General features: G+C 43.1%; 1 protein-coding gene across 1 annotated transcript in view; it reads right to left on the bottom strand.

Annotated features, from left to right (window-relative positions):
- The window catches only part of LOC147701262 (IgGFc-binding protein-like), a 402,161-nt gene that overhangs the window by 116,371 nt on the left and 266,031 nt on the right, over positions 1 to 19,759 (bottom strand). The window contains exon 14 of the mRNA XM_086929328.1: positions 5,581 to 6,148. Within this exon, the coding sequence (XP_086785454.1) occupies positions 5,581 to 6,148 (568 nt within the window). The remainder of the gene's footprint in view (positions 1 to 5,580; positions 6,149 to 19,759) is intronic.

Here is a 19,759-nt window from a genome sequence, read left to right as displayed (position 1 = left end):
TGGGTTATTAGTTCCTTCCATTCTTCATGGGTGGACTGAGATTGCTGATCACGATTTTTACATTTCATGTTATGTTCAAGCATGAGGGTAAATGGTATAAGCGCATGATCTGTCCATACCTGAGGTTTTGGATGTTCACATCTTAGAGTGCTTATGTTAGTCGCGATACAGTCGAGCATGTGTCCTGCATCGTGAGTGGACTGGTTACCATTGATAACTAAGCCAAGAACTTCCATGGTCTCCCTAAATGATACAGCCGCATTGTCTGATCTGTTTTCTAAATGAATATTTACATCCCCCATGACCGTGAAATTAGAGTACTTTAGTACCAAAGGGCTGAGTGCTCCTCCTACTGTTTCCAAGAAACCTTTGCAAGGTCCTGGTGGTCTATAAATTACTGCACCAGCAAAAGTGAAGGTGTCATTGATTTTTATGCAAAAACCCATTCCTTCTGCTTCTTTAAGTTCCTGCAGCTCTAACACTGAGCATGAAAGAGTGTCCCTGTAGATGACAGCCACTCCCCCTCCCCGTTTATCTTCTCCTCTGTCTTTCCTAAGGATGGTATAACCCGGAGGCAGAGCTTGTACCACATCTGGGGTGCAGCCTGGTTTCAGCCATGTCTCAGTAATACATAATAGGTCCAAATTATCATCAAGTACTAGATCATATATATCCTGAGCATGTCTAGGCATTGATCTAGCATTTATTAGGCCTCCAGATAGGAGTTTCACTCTAGGTGTCATATCAGTAGTTTGTATCCATGTGAAAGTGTTGCCACAGCTGTGACAAATGGCAGGGCCGGACCACACAGATGGATCCAATTTATGTCTATCACATACAGGCTCGTATTGTAGGGAAAGTAGCTCCTGTCTTGTGTAAACCTTACGTATGGCTTTGGGATCAGCATACCGCGCCGTTGGCCCGTCCGGGGCGCGGACGGGCGCAGACGGGCCGGACTCTGGCTCGACTCCGGCTCTCCTACGGCGCTCCCGCTGCGCGTTACCGCTGCGCGTGAACATGGCAGCTTTTTATGCACACCTCGTGCGCCGGCCTGAGCACTAGAGCGCTCGGCAAATGGCGGCGCCACAAGTGTCTACCTCCCACCCAAGATGTCTGCCGGGTATGTGGTGCTAGAGCAAGTGTCCCGCTAAGCAGCGGTGAAGTTGTGGTAAATTTTAAGGTGCAAGTCAATCTAAGCAATAACGATTAAAACCAGGAAATAACAATGACATTTGAATGAATTTTAAAAATTATCGGTGACAAAGCGGGAATTTTAAAAATCGTACTAAACAATTTGTGGAGTCGAGCACTATTGAACACAAGTGCCTCTGATGCCTAGCGTAGTATAATTAGCTTGTTCCAAGGACGAGCCCGACCCGGAAAGCTCTCTTTTATGCACACCTCGTGCGCCGGCCTGAGCACTAGAGCGCTCGGCAAATGGCGGCGCCACAAGTGTCTACCTCCCACCCAAGATGTCTGCCGGGTATGTGGTGCTAGAGCAAGTGTCCCGCGAAGCAGCGGTGAAGTTGTGGTAAATTTGAAGGTGCAAGTCAATCTAAGCAATAACGATTAAAACCAGGAAATAACAATGGCATTTGAATGAATTTTTAAAATTATCGGTGACAAAGCGGGAATTTTAAAAATCGTACTAAACAATTTGTGTCTTGTCTCTGTGCATTGGTTGCCGATTCGTAAGTGCATCTTCTTCAAGACCCTAACTACAGCTTTTAGGGCGCTTCACAATTTCGGCGCTGAATATCTGCAGAGAAGGGTCAATTTCTGTCTCCCATCTAGACCTCTGAGATCTGCTGCCCAGGCCAAGGCTATCGTCCCAACAGTGAAGCGTGCTCGCTGTGGAGGTCGCTCCTTTAGTTACCTTGCACCCCGTCTCTGGAACACACTGCCCTTGACGTTGCGGACGTGCACCAATCTCTCGGTTTTTAGGAAGGGACTTAAAACTCATCTGTTTGCTTTGTAATGCTGTTATGGTTAATTCTGGTTATTTTTTTTCCGTTATGGCTGTTTGTTTGCTGCTGGTATTTGGTGTGATGATCTTTAGCGCCGGGACGCTCTTTGGAGCAGCTGAGCGCTCTACAAAACAAACAGTAACATAACATAACATCACTGCAACACGGATACTCCCAAACTTACGGAGTACATCCTTGTCACATGTGAATTCGTTTGATGCCTATATATAGAACCTTTTTATTTTTCTACCACTGTATGGAGTCTCTTTATGGCATACCAGGGGGTTACTGTGTGAGTGTGTTACACAATTACTTTACACCTTGCCTCTCAGAGTTAGGCCTATCTGCTCTGCGCCAAGCTACCAGAGGGTAATGTAGTGTATTTCAAGAGGTGTGGCTCTGCAGCTAGGGGACTGACTCTGGAATCTGGGGATCACGTTTCGATCCGCGGCACCGGCGGCAGATTAGCTGAGCACCATGTGACTCTGGGAAATAGCTTCCTTAATCTTCCCGATGGACCCCAGCGCCCAGAGACCCTTACGGGTGATTGTCCGCTTTACAAATGTGGATGTATTATTATTATTTATTACCCTGCCTAGAAGTGGTGGTCCCCACTTGGACCGGCTAGACACTGTGGCCAAACGGAGACACCGTTTCTAACAGTGGTTATAGAACCTCTCAGTGACGTGGAATATGTTATGTTAATTTATGTTAATTTAAATTGTAGGGCCCTTAAATCACCCCGGCAGGGGTATATCAGCGCTGTCGTGGACACAGGCAGGGCAGAGCTAGGATGGAAATAGCTCGGTTTTGAGAAGCTTTCTGAAATGCAGGTGGTCCTGCATTTCCAAATTAGACAGGGTAGTTTATTTCAGTAGTAATAGAATGTTCTACTGCCTAACGTGTTGTTTCAAGTCAAGAAATAGAAAGGAGAGCTTTAACCATAGATCTTAAAGGTCTACTCGGCTGGTATGGAATATATTTTTCAGCCAAGTATCTGGAACCTTTGCCATTCACTGATTTATGCACTAAAGAGCAGATCTTGAAAATGATTCTAATGTGGATTGGAAGCCATAGAGCGATCGTAGAAGGGGAGGGAAGGCTGATCCAGCCGGCATATTATGAATCAGGTGATCTGCTGTGTTCCGGACTGCCTGAAGTTAGGCAAGTAGAGACTCATTTGCAGCAGCTAGGAGGGCATTGCAATAGTCCAGGCAGCTTATCACTAGTGCTTGCACTAGGGTTTTGCGAATCACGAGTGGAAGTTGTAGAAAGACTCTGCATAGTAGACTCATCATATGAAAGCAGGTGCCAGTGGTAACGACTACCTGATCTACCTGGTCCAAGTGTACAGTTTTTTACTGTAGATTTTGGGGTAGGTGCTCTGCCTAAATCTGTTGGCCAACAATCCGGGGACCAGAGCAGTTGGGCTCTATCACAAAACATGACCTTGGTTTTACTAGCATTTAATTGAAGAAAGTTCCCAGTCAAACTTGGGTGTCATCCACAAATGATATAGGTGTGAATCCATGGGATCTGATAGTTGTAGCAAGGGGGCTACATAGATATTAACTGATGTGGGGCTACGGCATGGTCCATCCGACACCCACTTGTTGAGCTCTAGGCTGCATGATTTAAGTGGACCTAGGTTGATGGTCTGGGTTCTTTGCGCTAGGAAGCTCATGAACCATTGCAGAGCTGTACCCTGAATACCTGTCTCCTCAAATCTTTGGAGTAGCCTAGGACATCTAATAGTCTAGAACACCTAGCTTCCAACAGACATGTATACAGAATTCTTCCACCACTCACCTAACTCAGCAATTATATTTAAAATTAAAATAGCAATAGCACACTGGCGGACTAATGGAAGTGAAGGGCACCCAGCTGCTACAGGCCTACACAGCTTAGACTGTGGGGATAACATCACGCTGCAGTAGGAAGCTGAGTTTCCTCGTTGGGATCTGTTTTTAATAATAATTTTGCCGTGAAACAGTTAGCTCGTTTTTTTAAAAAATTTGAATTTGCACACTTCATATTATTTGCCACATACTTGCACCATAAAAGAATTATTTACTCACCCGCTACTCGAGCGGGAAAAAACAACATCCTTTGTGGGCAGTAGCGCCATCTTGGGTTGGGGAGACACTGTCCTGCTTTCCTCAGCGCCATCTTTCAGCGCCATCGTGCATGCAATGCACGGCTGGCTGGCTCAGGAGAAATTCCCTTAAATTTAATAGCGGAAAGACCGAGGTGCTGTATTGCTCCTCCGCAAGGATACCTAAACCTCTACCTTGTGAACTCAAACTCATTCCTGAGGAGAGACCTATAGCGCTGGTCAAGAAGGTACGCAACCTGGGGGTTTGAATCGATAATAACCTCCAGATAGAGTCTCATACAAATAAGACTGCTAATGTATGCTTCTCATTGATACGACTGCTACAAAAAATATTACCGCTACTACCAATGGACTCTCACCCGGAGGTGGTAAGAAGCACAGTATTAAGCAGGCTGGATTATTGTAACTCTCTGTACTCGGGGGCCCCACTGTTACATCATCCAGGGCTTGCAGAGAGTACAATCTGCTGCGGCGAAATTGGCACTCAATAGGTCGCACAGTTCACCTTCCACCCTGGCTCTTAGAGAGCTACATTGGCTACCTATTAAGGAAAGGATACATTTTAAGTCCTTATGTCTGATTTTCAGAGCAGTGTACAAACTGGGACCTATTCCTATGAAGGAAAATGTAGGTGGTACAAACCCAAGCAGAATCTTCGCTCTTCGAGTACCGGCCTTTTGTCGGTCTCCAGGTTTAAACGGGCCAGGGCTGGAGGGAGGGCATTCAATGTGGTGGGTGCCCGCCTCTGGAATGAACTCCCCTGAACCAGAGACAAGCAGAAACCCTGACTGAGTTCCAAAATCTTAGCTTTCCGCCTTCAATATACTCGGCCTGACCTCTTTTCTATCAAGGTTCCTCTTTCAGTCAAAAGCTCAAGGATACCCATAGGGTGACAGTCAGCGCTATAAAAGTACTAAATTCATTCATTCATTCATTCATTCACCTGGCAGCTGAACTAATCTTGTAAAATCTATGAAATTCCTGATGATGGTCACTGGAGTGGGAGCCATTTAGTGGGTCACACTTGCATCTAATTGCACTCTAATGTTTGCTGGTCAACTGTTTGTCCCTTTTTTGATGTGCTAGCATTGAAGTGGTCATTGGGTTGGACAACTTATGAAGTGTAATATAGAAAAAACAACCCAGGAGTTTGTAATTTGGTGCCCCGAGGCACCAAATTATGGCAAATACACGAAGCACAGGGATGATATCCCTTGGACAATACTAGCTTTACACTCAATTTACTTTATTTGAGAAAAATGTGGTGCTTCTGAATACAAAATTATTTTTGGAAAAGTGATTTTCTTATCATAAGACAGACATCTCAGTTATAACTATTGACCACAAGTTAAAAATAGGCTTTTTTGGTAATGGTCAACCAAGGAAGGGTTTTTTTCTCATCACAACTCTAGGTCAGATTTAAATTGTGGACCTATCATGCGTAGGGGGTGGAAGGTCTCTGTTAAATGAAACATGAGAAATTCAGGTGAAACTTACTGCACAATGAAGGTGTTCTCCACTCTTGAATCTGAATGCCAGCGTCTTGACATGCTGTCACATATGCAGCAATGGCGCTGCAAGAAACGGTGAAGTGGCCTTTGTACACACAGGCGTCAAAGAGACAGTTGATGAAGAAGGGGTCCGGGTTAATGGGTATATAGCAGCTACTGAATGGCCCATTAGCTTTGTTGATAACTCCACAATACGCTTCAGTCGCGTAGTCTTGCTTCTGAGCCTCAGTGCACAATGGGCAATTCCCAGTGCATTGTGGTGTACACCCAGGTACGTCTCTGACCTTCCAGCTGTTAGCAAAGTTAACAACACTGTTAGCTTTGACCCCATTCATCATGGTCAGGTCATCACTGCTAACTTGGTTGTAATTTCCACACAGGCCACCGACCGCGTTGGCATAAGTGCTGGGCAGAGTGACTGTAACATAGTTGTTCCAGTCAAATGTAATTTTGATATCAAAATCCGTCTTAATGGTTGCACGTCCCCCGCTGCTGAAAACCAGGATTTTGTTGGTTTGATAGTACGCTGGTAGTGCTGTGAGAACGCCATTCACCTGTAGGAGGAAGAAAAGAGATGACTTTCAGGGTTGTCATTTATACACAATGATACAAGTACTCCTCCAGTACCTACAAAAAAATACAAATTATGAACTTGGAGAAGCACATTTTATATACATTATAATATAGATTAACTATGTAAATCTGTTCTGTTAATAAGTGGCTTAACATTTATAAGGAAACTGCATTTTATGTAACCAAGTACAATCATTACTTTACATTACATTACATTAGGAAATGTATTTTCTTAAGTTATGTCGAGTGAAATTAGGCTTCAAAAGACTTTCTATTTTAAAGGAAATGTTTCTTGCTTTTCTGGTTCCTAGAGCAAGATAAAATGAAACACGCAGTTCTGCTGGTCCATTAGTGTCAGGTACTTAACGCTACAATGGATGTATTTGGAAGTATATTTAAAAAGAATTTTCTAACTACTTACCAGATGTCTAATCAGGACATCGAGGAACCAATTCAAAGCACAACCGTCTCTATATTATTTAAAGAAAGAAATGAATCAATGCAACTGGGTGTGTTTTTTAATTCATTATATGTCGGTCGTAGAATGATGGCTTCATTCGGGGTTCAAAACAAAGAGATACTTCAAAAGCAATGGTAACAGAACTGACAAATCCATGAGAGTTAGGTTTCGCCAGTTATCGATGCACAACATCCCATTTCACAGAGAGGATTATTACGAGTACAGTGGTCCTTGGGACCACTGTACTCATGCTGCCAGTCTGACCACCACCACCACGGCGCCGGGATCCAGGATCCCACAGCAAAGATGGTACCGAGAGGGGCCTGATTATGATGGTGGTGTCGATGTAGGCACTGCCAAGCATATTACGTCATGCATTTTCAGTGCCCATTTCATAGCGGGGGCCCGCCATGAATAAGGTAGCATCAATGTTGGTAAGGTGACCCTAATCAGGGTGGGTGAATCTGCCCACGGTGTGAATGCGGGGGGGGCATATTTTGCCCCCCCTACAATTGCACTTTCGTGCGTGCACTGTGTTGTGCATGCCACACAGTTCAGGTACATGCAGTAGACTCTCTCGCGGTGGCAGTATGTTCTAAGGCTCTCCTGTGAGCCTAAAATACCCACTGCCATGATGCCGACACAGCACCACCCGCCCATCCTGGATTAAACTCGTAAATCGGTGGACAGCACCTGGGCTGGCAGTCTTTCTGGGACCAGCTGGGTGGCTTTCCCAGGTGAGGACCTCCAAACTCGTAATATGGCCCAGAGTATACAGTATGGAGACTGTCCTAAACAAAGGAACTAAATACTCAGATTAAATCTTAAACTAAACTGAAAGGAAAATCAGTTAGGGCATGAACGTTTCGGTCTCTTCTGATGTAAATCTATGAGGCCATCTTCAGAACAGACGATCCAAGACCCCTTCATCCAAGAGTCAAAACAGTTGAAAAGAAAGAATTCTTGCACATTAGTTGCGGAAATTGTATGCAGAGAGTTGGTGGCATTTTATAACAGAAACAAATTTGGTAAGAAAACGGTATTTGATGAGGTATTTGAGGAGGCAATGCCACAGCAACTATCAGCCGTCTCCGTATGTGTTCCACAGAGTGTTGGAAGCCCACTGGTTGTGGAGACCAGCCTATTTCTAGTAAATCGGTGGACAGCACCTGGGCCACTTCTGACAATAGAATACTACCCGCCAAAAGTCACTACCACAGAAGCTCATATGGAGCATCCCTTTTGGGATTCTCCGAAGAGCCAGGCAGAATTGCCATACATCCTAAGCCTATAGGGAAGAGGAAGAGAGAAAATACAAACAGATGTAAGGCAAGGGGTTATCCCTCCAAGTTACTTAAGACAGCTAGTGCCAAGGCAGCCAAGCTCCCCAACAAAACCTATTGATTTAAATGCAGAGGGTTAATTACTAAGGCAAGAAAGTAAGGATGTTTACAGCTTTCAATTCTGACTCTCCCATCATCAGATAGAAGCTTAAGAGACATTGCCACTTGGTGAAGAATGATCCTATTATAGGGAACCAGATAACTCTCATCCCCAGGTAACATATCGCAAGGCTAGATCCTTGAAGGATATGGTGGTAAAGAGCTACATGGGCACGAGCATACCAGAGAGGTGGCTGCAAGAACAACACGGCTTCCATAAATGTGGACACAGCACAGCTTGCAGAACAAGTAAGAAGTTTAAAATGTACACACTGCCCACTGGTAAGACTAACCACATGGGTAAATTTATCAACTGCGGCAGTGACTATTGTGCTTATGTCTTGGTGTGCCCATGTGGTCGCATGTACATGGGCAGCACTATTTTTCCAGTCAAAAAAAGCACCCTTGAGCATCTAAGAGCCATCATGAATGGGCACCCCAACTACCCAGTGGCTAGGCATTGGTTTTCTGAGCATGAGAAACATCCAGACTTTTTTTTTGTATTGCGAAGAACGCAGTGACACCAAGAGGGGGCAACAGCGAGAGGAAGTTGAGGATTCTGGACTTGAAATACATTATTCTCCTAGATAGCAAATCCCTGAGAGGCTTGAACAATGATGAAGAACCGTTTGTGCATATTGGATGAGTATCAGACCATGTTCCTATCTTATCCTGAAACCCTAAACCCTACCACTTTCCACCTATATCTGTGTTTACTGTTTTTCTGGTTGAGAATCCTCTCTTTTAAGCCCCCCTCCCCATTCTTGCACCGTGTTGAAGTTTTATGCTTTGAATTCTTGCACTGCAGTTTGTTTTATGGACAAGCAGTGACAGTGCATTATGTTGATGTATTCTGTCTCTTAACGGATGGGTGCTGGCTGTATGATATATTATGCTGCAAAAAATAGTATTTTGTTTTAAGATGTGTTTTTATGTATGTATAATTTCATAGAATGGGTCGGGTTACACCAGCAATTTGGGTGAAACAGGTCAATTGACCATGTTAGAGGTATTTCGTCGCATAGGGAGCGTGTTTTTTGAGACGTTCACCTTGTGATTTACTTCATAGAATGTTTGTTCAAATGACCTTGACTGTGGATAAGCAATGTCAATAAAATAGGCACCACCCAGGTACGATAAACACTGGTAACAGCTTGCCTCCATCACAGGGAAGAAATGTATGTTGGCATTTGATTTTATATAAATTTTGTGGGACTGAGGTCAACAGTGGCAGCACACATTTTTGTGACCAATTCCTTGTGGGAAAACACTGTTCATGAGATGAGTTGTCATTTTTCAACAGAGATTGAGTGAGCTCCTATTTTGTTGTTTTTTACACTATGATGAGTTTATTTGAATGTCACACAATAATGCAACTTTTTAGTGCTTGCCAGTCACCATTTACAATTATAATGTGTTGAGATGTATTTACAGTATGACAATATTGTGTTTCCTATCTGAATCTGCCTTAATTTACATCTACTGTAGTCTGTGCTCCCTATCCATTAATGCACCCACCGAGTTGTCCCTGTTTTGTGTTTATGTATTATTTTTTGCAATTAAGCGAAGTATTCAAAAGAGCAAATCAGACTTTGTTAAAGACTATTTGATCGAAACGCGTTGCCCATCATAAAATGACACATTTACAAGCCTGGAGTGTGAGTGCTTTGTGTTATAGATTTAGGGAGCAAAATGTTCCTCTCCCTCCATATATGTGATCATGTGATGACGGCCGCGTTTTGACGGCTAAAACGCGTCATGGCAGGCACTAGCCTGATACAGAGTATGTACTATTGGCACTATTAAATCACTTTATTGAAGACTGTTTCTTCTCCGTGTGTGTGGTCAGTACCTGGAAGACATCATCAGCAACAAAGTGGGCCAGGATTGGGACTGTTTATATATATATTCTGTGAAAAAAACATTGGTTTCAGGCATGTTACAGTTAATTGGGCATTTTACTCATACAAAACAATAGAAATTCCCCTGTTATAGTTAGTTCAGCTAACTATAACTCACGCCCCCGCAATGCACTGCTGATGACGTCACATATTACATCATTCATGACATGGTCATTTCGATGCTTTAGCAGCATCGAAAGCATTTGACAGAGTTAAATGGTCTTTTTTAAACAAAGTCATTCCCAAATACAATCTTGGGCAGTGCTTTAGCCATCTGGTGTTTGAGATTTACAAAAAACCAAGAGCAAAGATGCTAATCAATGGAGGCCTCACTAATAATATTGACATACAAAGAGGAATGAGGCAAGGGTGCCCCCTGTCACTGTTGCTATTCAATCTCTACATCGAACCACTGGCAAATACACTCAGGAATAACAGATCAATAACTCCTTTCAGATACCACGATTGGTCCAAGAAGGTGGCGCTATACGCGGACGACCAAATGATTCTTACAGATAACTTTCAGAATTCCTCCGCGGCAATAGATAAGACAATTGTGGAATTTGGCAAAGTGTCTGGGTACTTGACCAATGAATCTAAAACTGAATCTATGAGCTGGAACGTAAACCAGAATACCCCATATTCTAAAGATAAAATTAAATACCTGGGTATAACGTTGGTCAAGGATCTGGAAAAAGTGCCCCAGATAAATCTCAATAGGATTACTCTTGAGACCAAAAAACTACTTAAAGTATGGGATGGATTGCCTCTAAGCTTCTTGGGAAAATCAAACATGATAAAAATGCCAATACTACCTAAATTTACTTACCTCTTTAATGTCATCCCACTGGAATTCAAGAGAGACTCTCTGAAAAAGATTCAAGGAGAAATCGCGAGTTTCATTTGGGCATCTAAAGGGTCAAGGATTGCCTGGAATAAATTAAGGAGGAAAAAAGAACAAGGAGGAATAGCCAGCCCGGATCTCATTGAATACTACAGGGCTTTTTAGTTCAAAAACGCGAGACCTCTACTAAAAAAATACGAGTTTTATCCTGAATACCTTCAAACATTGACAAACAAAACTGACTACTTTTTATTTAAATTCGGACACCCGAAATTTTTCAAGAAAATAAAATTAAAGACCCTAAACAACATAGCAAAACTATGGTATAAAATTAGAAGCACCTTAAACATTCCTTACTACAGCTCAATGGCTCCTATTTGGGTTCCCCGAGCACACCTGAATGCCTAAAAGACTCCCTGGCATTGCCAGTAAAGATGGCTGGTATCAACAAATGGGGTCAGCTGATGACAGTGAACTCAATAGAACCATGGGAATACTTAGTAGAAATTACCAATTCATCGGTGTCAAAATTTAAATACTACAAACTCACAAGCTGGGCAAGTACACTAACGGATAAAAAAACGGGAAGAGCAGACCTAGAGAAAGAAATGACGATGTCCACCCCAATTAAGAAAGAAATATCAAGGTGGTATTGGGCTCTAATCGTTGCAGGAGAAGAGAACTTCTTGATCCCAGAATCAGTCTGGAAGAAAGACATATTACAGCCGGACCTTCAAAATTTATGGCAAAGGTCACTAGAAAAATGCTGGTCAACCATCAAACCAGCCCGCTTGAAGAGAAACCAATTACTCACAATACACCGGGCATATTGGACCCCAAAAAGACTGTCAAAGTTCAAAGGAGCCAGCGTAAAGTCCTGCCCTAAATGCGGGCTCGAAAAGGCGAACGACCTGCACATGTTCCAAGGCTGCCCCCTTCTTGATCCCTTTTGGCAAGAAGTTGGTAAGACAATATCCCGGGTACTGGGAAAACACCTAGAAGTAAGTACATCTTTAATTATTTTTGGGATTGAGACCAAGGCTGATTTAAGTAAAGGGAAGTTAACAAGAAAACAGGAAAATTTGTTGTTTGTATTAATATTACTAGCAAGAAGGGAGATATGCCTAAACTGGGTTAAACTAGTACCACCAATTCACGGGGATTGGCTAAGCTTGATAATAAAAACACATAAAATGGATAGGAAAGGAATGCCTTCTAAAAAATCTAACTTCTGGGAAATCTGGGAAAATTAACATGCACTCAATATGTAAGGTAATGAAGGAACTCGAGTAAACATAACAAATCCTATGATTAAAGCGATGACAATAATTCAGACGAGAATCATTCCCGCCGAGTAGCCAGGAAAGCTAGCTCTCTCCCTTGTTACAAAGAATTATTGATTATGGTAAAGGATGCAGGAGTGCTAAATCTGACATAATTCCAACGAAGGGAAACTCTCTGTTGCCGGAACAGTAAAGTTGAGAGAGTGAAGGCACAACCTAGGAAGTCACGGCCTCCGTCATTCTCCTTATACATTTCATGCGCAAAATGAGGATAAAAAAAAGACATGGTCATTGACATCACTGATGACATCTCTGATGATATCTCAAATGACATCCCTGAATACATCATCCAGTGAATGTGGTTTTGTTTAAAATTCAAATCTGTGTTATATATATATACCAAGCTGTATTGAAGAATGAGTGGATGTATAAGTGTCTGGATGGAGGATTTAGTAGGTGTTTGACTCACTGTTTTAGTGAGTGATTAAATGTGTCTCACTAAATACATGGGTTAGTGACTAAACTGTGTGAATGTCTCTATCTATCTAGTGTTGTGTGAGCTGCTGCATCAGTTTTTCAGTAGCTACATGAGTGTTTATATGGGTTATTGATTGTTGCCTGAGTATTTGTATTGGAGACTAAGTCTGTGTGTGGTTGGGTGGGGGGGGTGTGACTCTGTGCATCGTTGTGTGACTTGTTGATTGACTGGGTGTATGAGTATAAGAGTGCATGTGGAAACAGTTGCATTGGTGGGTGAGTGTGTGTTTGGGTGTGTTAGTGAGTGAATGGATGTCTCAGTGGTACATGTCCAACTAAGTACATATGTAAAAGGCAGTGTATGTGAGAGTTGGTGTATAAAAATTACTATATGTAAGAGTCAGTGATTGTAAGAGTGGCTATATGGATGAGTGTGCACTTATATCAGTGGTTGTATAAGAGAGTAAGAGTGTATAACTGTATAGGTCAGTAAAGAAAAGTGTGATTGATTCTTTGCCTGACTCACTAGGTGTGTGAGTAACTGTGCAGGAGTGCTGGTGTATTAGTGTCTGTGTAGGTGTATGAGTGCAGATGATAGTGTTGTATTGATGATTGACTGCATGTATGAGTGATTGTATGGATGAATGAGTGGATGTATGTGTTGACCTAAAAATCAGTGACTAGATATGTAGTAACTGGTATTGGTGTGTCTATGGTTTCAAAAATGGTAGTCTGTATTTTGGAGACGGTGTATCAAAGGTTATATTAGGGTGTGAGAAGGTGCATCAGATTTTCACATGGATGATGTCATCAGTGATGTCATTTGAGATGTCATCATTGATGTCATCAGTGACATCACTGAATATGTTATGAATGATTTAATATGTGACGTCAACAGTAGTGCATTGCGGGGCACGAGTTATAGTTAGCGGAAATAAATATAAAGGGGGAATTTCTATGGTTTTCAATGAGTAAAATGTCCAACTATAATGTGCCTGAAACCTATGGTTTTTCCAGTGAATTTCGAAGTTTTTTTAAATGCTAATTTCTAGCTATAACGTGTCTGAAACCTATGTTTTTTTCAGTGAATTACAAAGATTTTTTAAATGCTAATTTCTAACTATAACGTGCCTGAAACCTATGGTTTTTTCAGTGAATTTTAAAGGTTTTTTAATGCTACTTTCTAACCATAATGTGCCTAAAACCTATGTTTTTTTCAGTGAATTTTTAAGGTATTTTAAATGCTAATTTCTAACTTTATCATGCGTGACACCTACATGTTTCGACAATGTATTTCATACATGTTTCATCTTTTGTTAGAGTCGCGATTACAGATGACGCAGTCCACTAGGCAACAGACATTGCTCCCAGTGCGACCCGCCTGGACCACGTATCATCGCTAGCTCTGCACACGCTGAAAACTTATGATGCCCCTACCTCAGTGCACCACAACTCATGGACCCTTCATGATAGAATCTTCTCTGTATTATTTCACATCTGGTGCCCCTACCTTACTGCAGCACAAGTCATAGACCCTTTATGATTGAATTTGGTTCAATTGGTTACCAATGAGGCAGAGAGCCACTTTTAAGCTACTGTGCATAACGCATATGAAATGAAATGAAATGAAATTGGATTTCTTAAGCGCATGGCTGCCCGAGAGCGTCCCAGCGCTGATACACACAGCTAGCTTCCTAGATCCTCAGACAGCGGACTCATATTCCTCGTGGAAAAAGGAATGTCTTTAAAGATTTCCGAAACCTCTGGAAACAGGGTTCCAGACGGAGAGCAGCAGGAAGATCATTGCACAATACGGGTCCTCGTATCCTAAAAAACAAAATCAGATTTTATGCCCCTTCCAGGAATTTGCGTTCTAGAGCAAGAAATACTCGTGTGAAAACAGCTAAGCTGGGTGGACGGGCGTTCTCCCACCTGGCGGCAAACAGCTGGAATGAGTTGCCTAAGGAACTTTGATTAACAGACTGTTACTTGTCCTTTAGGAAGCAATTAAAAACATTTCTTTTCCCTAAACCTGATTAAATTATAATTATGACCCTGTTATCAGTCAACCACTCACTACTGTCATGATAGCGCCGTGATATCCCATTTAGAATGATTGTTTGTGCTTTATAAGTACCATTGACATTGACATTGACATTGACATTTCTGTGTATGATCCGATGACTACTACTTGTTACCAGCACCAACCATTCCCGGAGGGCTGGCTTACACTCACCCCACACGCATCCAGCACAGACGTCACTGGACATGTGACCCTGGTAATAAAAAGGAGCTGTACGCTTGCGCCCGTACCCAGTTCCACTATCTATCTGTGTCAGTGTGTTCATTATGTATGCAACATGCTGCCCATAGGCCCTAACACATTACATAGTGCTCTGGACAGCGTATGCAACCATCTTACCTTTCACAGTGGGGGAAAACTTTAGTTATGTAACTTTGTCTCGGTCATTGTACAAGTACGTACATAGAGACTGCATCATTAGAGTGCTGAAAGCAGAGTGCATTGTGAATTTATAAGTGCGTGAGGATCGTTGCAGTGGTTGTATAAGTGCATATGTTGGTGCAGCCTAACTCCGACAATGAGCTTGTCACTAATTGGCTGCCCTCCATGTGCCAAAAACTGAAACTCCAACTTTCCATGGGCCTGTATTGCTACAGCTGCAATAAACATTTATATCCACACAGATGTCTTATGTCCACCATCTTTCTTGTGTGAAACTATGGATGAATATAGGGTCAGTAATTCCCCGTACCTTCCATGTTGGCCATATTGTTGGACTTGGCTCACAGAGTGACACTTTGGATTTTGCAACCCGGGTGACGATAGCACTCCAACACTGACACCTGCATCCAGTGTTGTCGGATTTTTTAAGCTTTCCATAGCCCAAAGCCATCCAAAAGTAGCCCAAACTAGCCCAATATTGCTACTTCAGAGAAGGAGGGGCAGGGACAGCGTCAAGCAGGCTGTGAATGCATTGGAATTGAAGTTGCAGCAGGATGCCAAGTAAATATTTATCTAATAAAGTGCTTTAACGTACTCTAAGCCATTTTAAAGTTTAGAGTGCGTGCTCTCACTTCTCACTGAGTTAAGTGCACCGCAAGCACTGAGCGGGTGTACAACCTGCGATGATGATAGGGTTCACTAGTATGTCCTCTGCCATGGCGATATCAAGACTCAGTTCCCAATGCGAGACCTATTACCTTGCAGAATGAAGCTGCATGATGTGCAGGGTGCCGTGACCACGATAAAGTGAGCAGTGAGGCCTGGGCGCACAGTGATGGGCAGATACATCTGGGCGGCGGGAGTGGATGGGATGCAGCAGCCTGGATGCAGAAAGGCTGCACAGCGATTCAGGTGTATATACCCTTTGTTTTTGCATTTTAAACAAGTTTTCCAATAGCAGGACAGTTTTTAGAGTCGGAAAAATGTCAGTCGGTCCCACATCTGTAGCAAAGTAGTTGAGTATTACTTTTTTCATACTTTGTACCTTTAAATTTACCATCAAATTTTGACAAACTTTTCTTTCTCTGTTTTTTTAAGGAGGTAAGGTGTGTAGGGAGCTTCGAAGCATGCAGACAAGAGTGTGACATTCCTCTCACAGCTCATGGCTGCCTCACGTTGCTTTGGGAATGTTATGTTTTGAATGTGAGAAGGTTGGGAGGTAGAATTTAACGGGGGTTCAGTCATTCTTGCTTTATACTTGCTGCTTACAAAAATGTTCTGAGGATTAAACCACATCAAGAGAATTACTGTCTCTGTCTTTTCATTCCTGCATACTGGTCTTTCCTACAATTACTAATTCTGTACTATCTTTCAGATGTGGGAGCTAGAGGGTGCACTATGTCCCGGCACATGGTTGGAGACACACCGGTGACACAAAGGTGAGCTGCGAAGATTTTTTCCAGTGTTGCTCTCTCTCTCTTTCTCTCTCTCTCTCTCTCTCTCTCTTCCTCTCTCTTTTGATGGATGCATGATGCACAATCTTATCTTGCTTTTTATCTAACTGGCTCTGACTCAAAAATTGACGTCCCCCCCAACACCACCAGAGCTGAACACATGTAGAACCTGCAATGTTGCATGTCCATCCTGGCAATTAGCACTCAGTTTGAATTGTGAGCTCCGTTGACTAAGTGTACGCAGCGGCTGAGGAGGTTGCTTCGGCACGTGCCAACTCTCTTCCACACATGCCGGTGGCGGAAGGTGAGCAGAGAGGCTTGTTTGCGTAGCAGCAGACAATCACCTCCAGCCAGTGGGAGTGGATTGGGTGCAGCAGCCTCGATGCGCAGCGGCAGGCAGTCAGCTCCGGATAGTCGGAGTGCATGGGGTGCAGCAGCCTGGGTGTGCAGCGACTGTTATACACCTCTGGGCAGTGCAAGTGTATGGGCTACAGCAGACTGGGGACCATAATATCAAGAACGGCTATAACATTATCACTGTTTTAGCGGCAGGAAACTGTTGCTAAAGCGGCGATAAGTGGCTTGATAATATGCCCTTGAGAATTCCCATAGAAGCCCAGGTTCTAGTGTAAAGGACATCAAACCTGGACTTCTATGGGAATTCACAAGGGCATATTATCAAGCTCATTAACACCGCTTTTGCAGCAGTTTCCTGCCGCTAAAGCTGCGGTAATGTTATCGCAGTTCTTGATAATATAGCCCTGGGTGCGCAGTGGCTTTTAGACACCTCTGGACAGTGGAAGTGGATGGGATGCAGCAGCCTGTGTGCGCAGAGCCTAAACAGAGAATTGAGTATGTGCAGTTGTATATAGTCGGCAATTACTAATTCTATATCATCTTTCAGATAACTAAACTTGAGGGTGCAGTATGTCCCGGCACGTGGTTGGAGACACACAAGTTGGCACAAAGGTGAGTTGCAAATATTTTCTCCAGTGTCAACACTCCCTATCCATCTCTTACTTTCTCTCTCACTCTCACACTTTCTCTCTTTCTCTCTCTTCCTCTCTCTCACACTGTTTGTCTCTTTTCCTCTCTCTCACACTGTTTCTTTCTCTCTTCCTTGTATCTCACTCTTTCTTTCTTTCTTTCTTAATCATTCTCTCTTCTTCTCTCTCACTCTTTCTCTCTCTCTCTTCCACTCTCTCAGTCTTTCTCCCTCTGTGTTGCTCTTTCTCTCTTCCTCTCTCTCACACTGTATTACTCATTCTCTCTTCTTCTCTTTCACACTTTCTCTCTCTCTTCCTATCCTTCTCTCTCTCGCTTCCACTCTCTCTCTCTTTTCTCTCACACTGTTTCTTTCTTTCTTGTATATCTCTCTTTCTCTCTCCCACTGTTTCTTTGTCTTCCTCTCTGTCTTCCTCTTTCTTTCTGTCTTCCTCTCTCTCCTTCTCTTTTGCTCTCTCTCTACCTCTCTCTCACTCTTTCTCTCTCTCCCTTTCTCTCATACTATTTCTCTCTTTCTATCTTCCTTGTATCTCACTTTTCCTCTCTCCTTTGCTGGACGCATAACACACTATCTTATTTATCTTTTCGTCTTGAAGGCTGTGGTTCACAAATTGTCGAGGGATGAGTCGCCATGGCTGTACATAGTTAGATTTGTTGTTGTTTTCTTTTAATAAAATAGTTTACATACATAGTTTCATTTGTTGTTTTTTTGTTTTAATAAAATGTTTTATATGTAAATCCATACATGACTAAGATTCTTATTTGTCCAACCGCACAAGAATCTTTTTTACTAAAACTGCAACACCAGCCGATTTGTTAGGCGCCACATTTGAAAACGTTCCTGTCACATTTGTTTTTAGGGGGTGAGCAGGAATGGCGGACAAGGAGCTGCTGCTGGGGGATGTCAGAGTAGTGTTGGGTATCCGACCTGCATCATCGATGCCTCCACTGCATGTGTTCTCAGAGACCTGCAAGCTGGCGGGCTGGCTCGTTGAAGTGCGGACCCGAGAAGTCACACCCGAAGAGCTGCAAGCCCACCAGTGATTCGCAGAGGAAGAAGGTTGTTGATGGTATGCTAGTGATGTGAGAAGAGGGTGCATTACCTACTGATGTGGGGAGAGGCAGCGTGAAAGGGGTATCTCTCACAGACAGAGCTCTGGTATGTTTTCAGAAATGCCTTGGACAAATGCCAGCTGACGGACTGAATCACAAAATGGCTTTTCAATGCTCATATAGTGAGACTTATTAACAGTTTGTACCCAGGTTCGCAGAGTGATAACTGCGGCCCATACGCTCGACTCACAGAGGCAGAACTACGAGCTGTCCGCTCCCAAAGGAACAATAGCATAGTATCTCGCAGAGGTACAGGCACAGCAGCGTACTAGCTCACAAAGGTAGACCGCTGCGAGCTGACGGACTGGCTTAGTTCTAAAGGCATACCTCTAAAGTGGTGATGTTGGGCACCAGGAGCGTGAAAGGGTTATCTTCCTACTAGTGTCCTGCAGTGGAATTCGTGCTGCCTGCTGCTCCGTTATTGTTAGTAAATCTTAAACATTCACTGCCTCCAAATCATCATTACACAGAGCTCCGCTATATTAAATTGACCCCGGAACCTTTCTTTTATATTTTCACTCGATGCAAGGCACAAGATGGCTTCCTGGTTTCAACTGTTAGCAGCCACTCAGAGGACACTACCTGCTTTGAAGAGTTAGCAGCCAATCAGAGGCAAGGTCGTGCTCGGGAGTAAGGCACCGACCAGATATATATATATATGTTTTCCCTTTAATATCCCAAAAACTACAGAACGGATTTACACTATTTCAACAAAACCGGCATTCTGGACCAAGACCTTTCTCCCTGCCAAATTTTGGAGTAATTTTGTTCAGCAGTTTGACCTGTAGCCTTGTCTAAAGTTTCCAATGGAAAATCCATTGAGAAAACACGTTTTCACCCCCCCTTTTTTTCTCAGCGCCCCCTTGACCAGTCACCCCTAAATTTTCAAGATAGAAGCTGAGCAAAAAAGAGAAACTTTTTGGAATATTTCGTAAAGAATCGTCAAATGACGCCAAAGTTATAGGCAGATGAAGAGCTCCAGGAGAGGGGCTGCGCAAACCCCCTCTCAACATGAGTGAAACCCCGAGACTGCTATTATTGTTTAAGAAATGCCCCCGGGACCTACCCACCCCTGGGTCTCATTAAAATAAAACACGGGAACCCGCAACCCCAGCGTGAATTACCTCGATTATTTTTTGTTTGTAAATT

Source organism: Lissotriton vulgaris, chromosome 7 (genome assembly GCF_964263255.1).
Source record: "Lissotriton vulgaris chromosome 7, aLisVul1.2, whole genome shotgun sequence".
Taxonomy (NCBI): domain Eukaryota; kingdom Metazoa; phylum Chordata; class Amphibia; order Caudata; family Salamandridae; genus Lissotriton; species Lissotriton vulgaris.
This window is presented reverse-complemented; position numbering and strand designations above follow the sequence as displayed.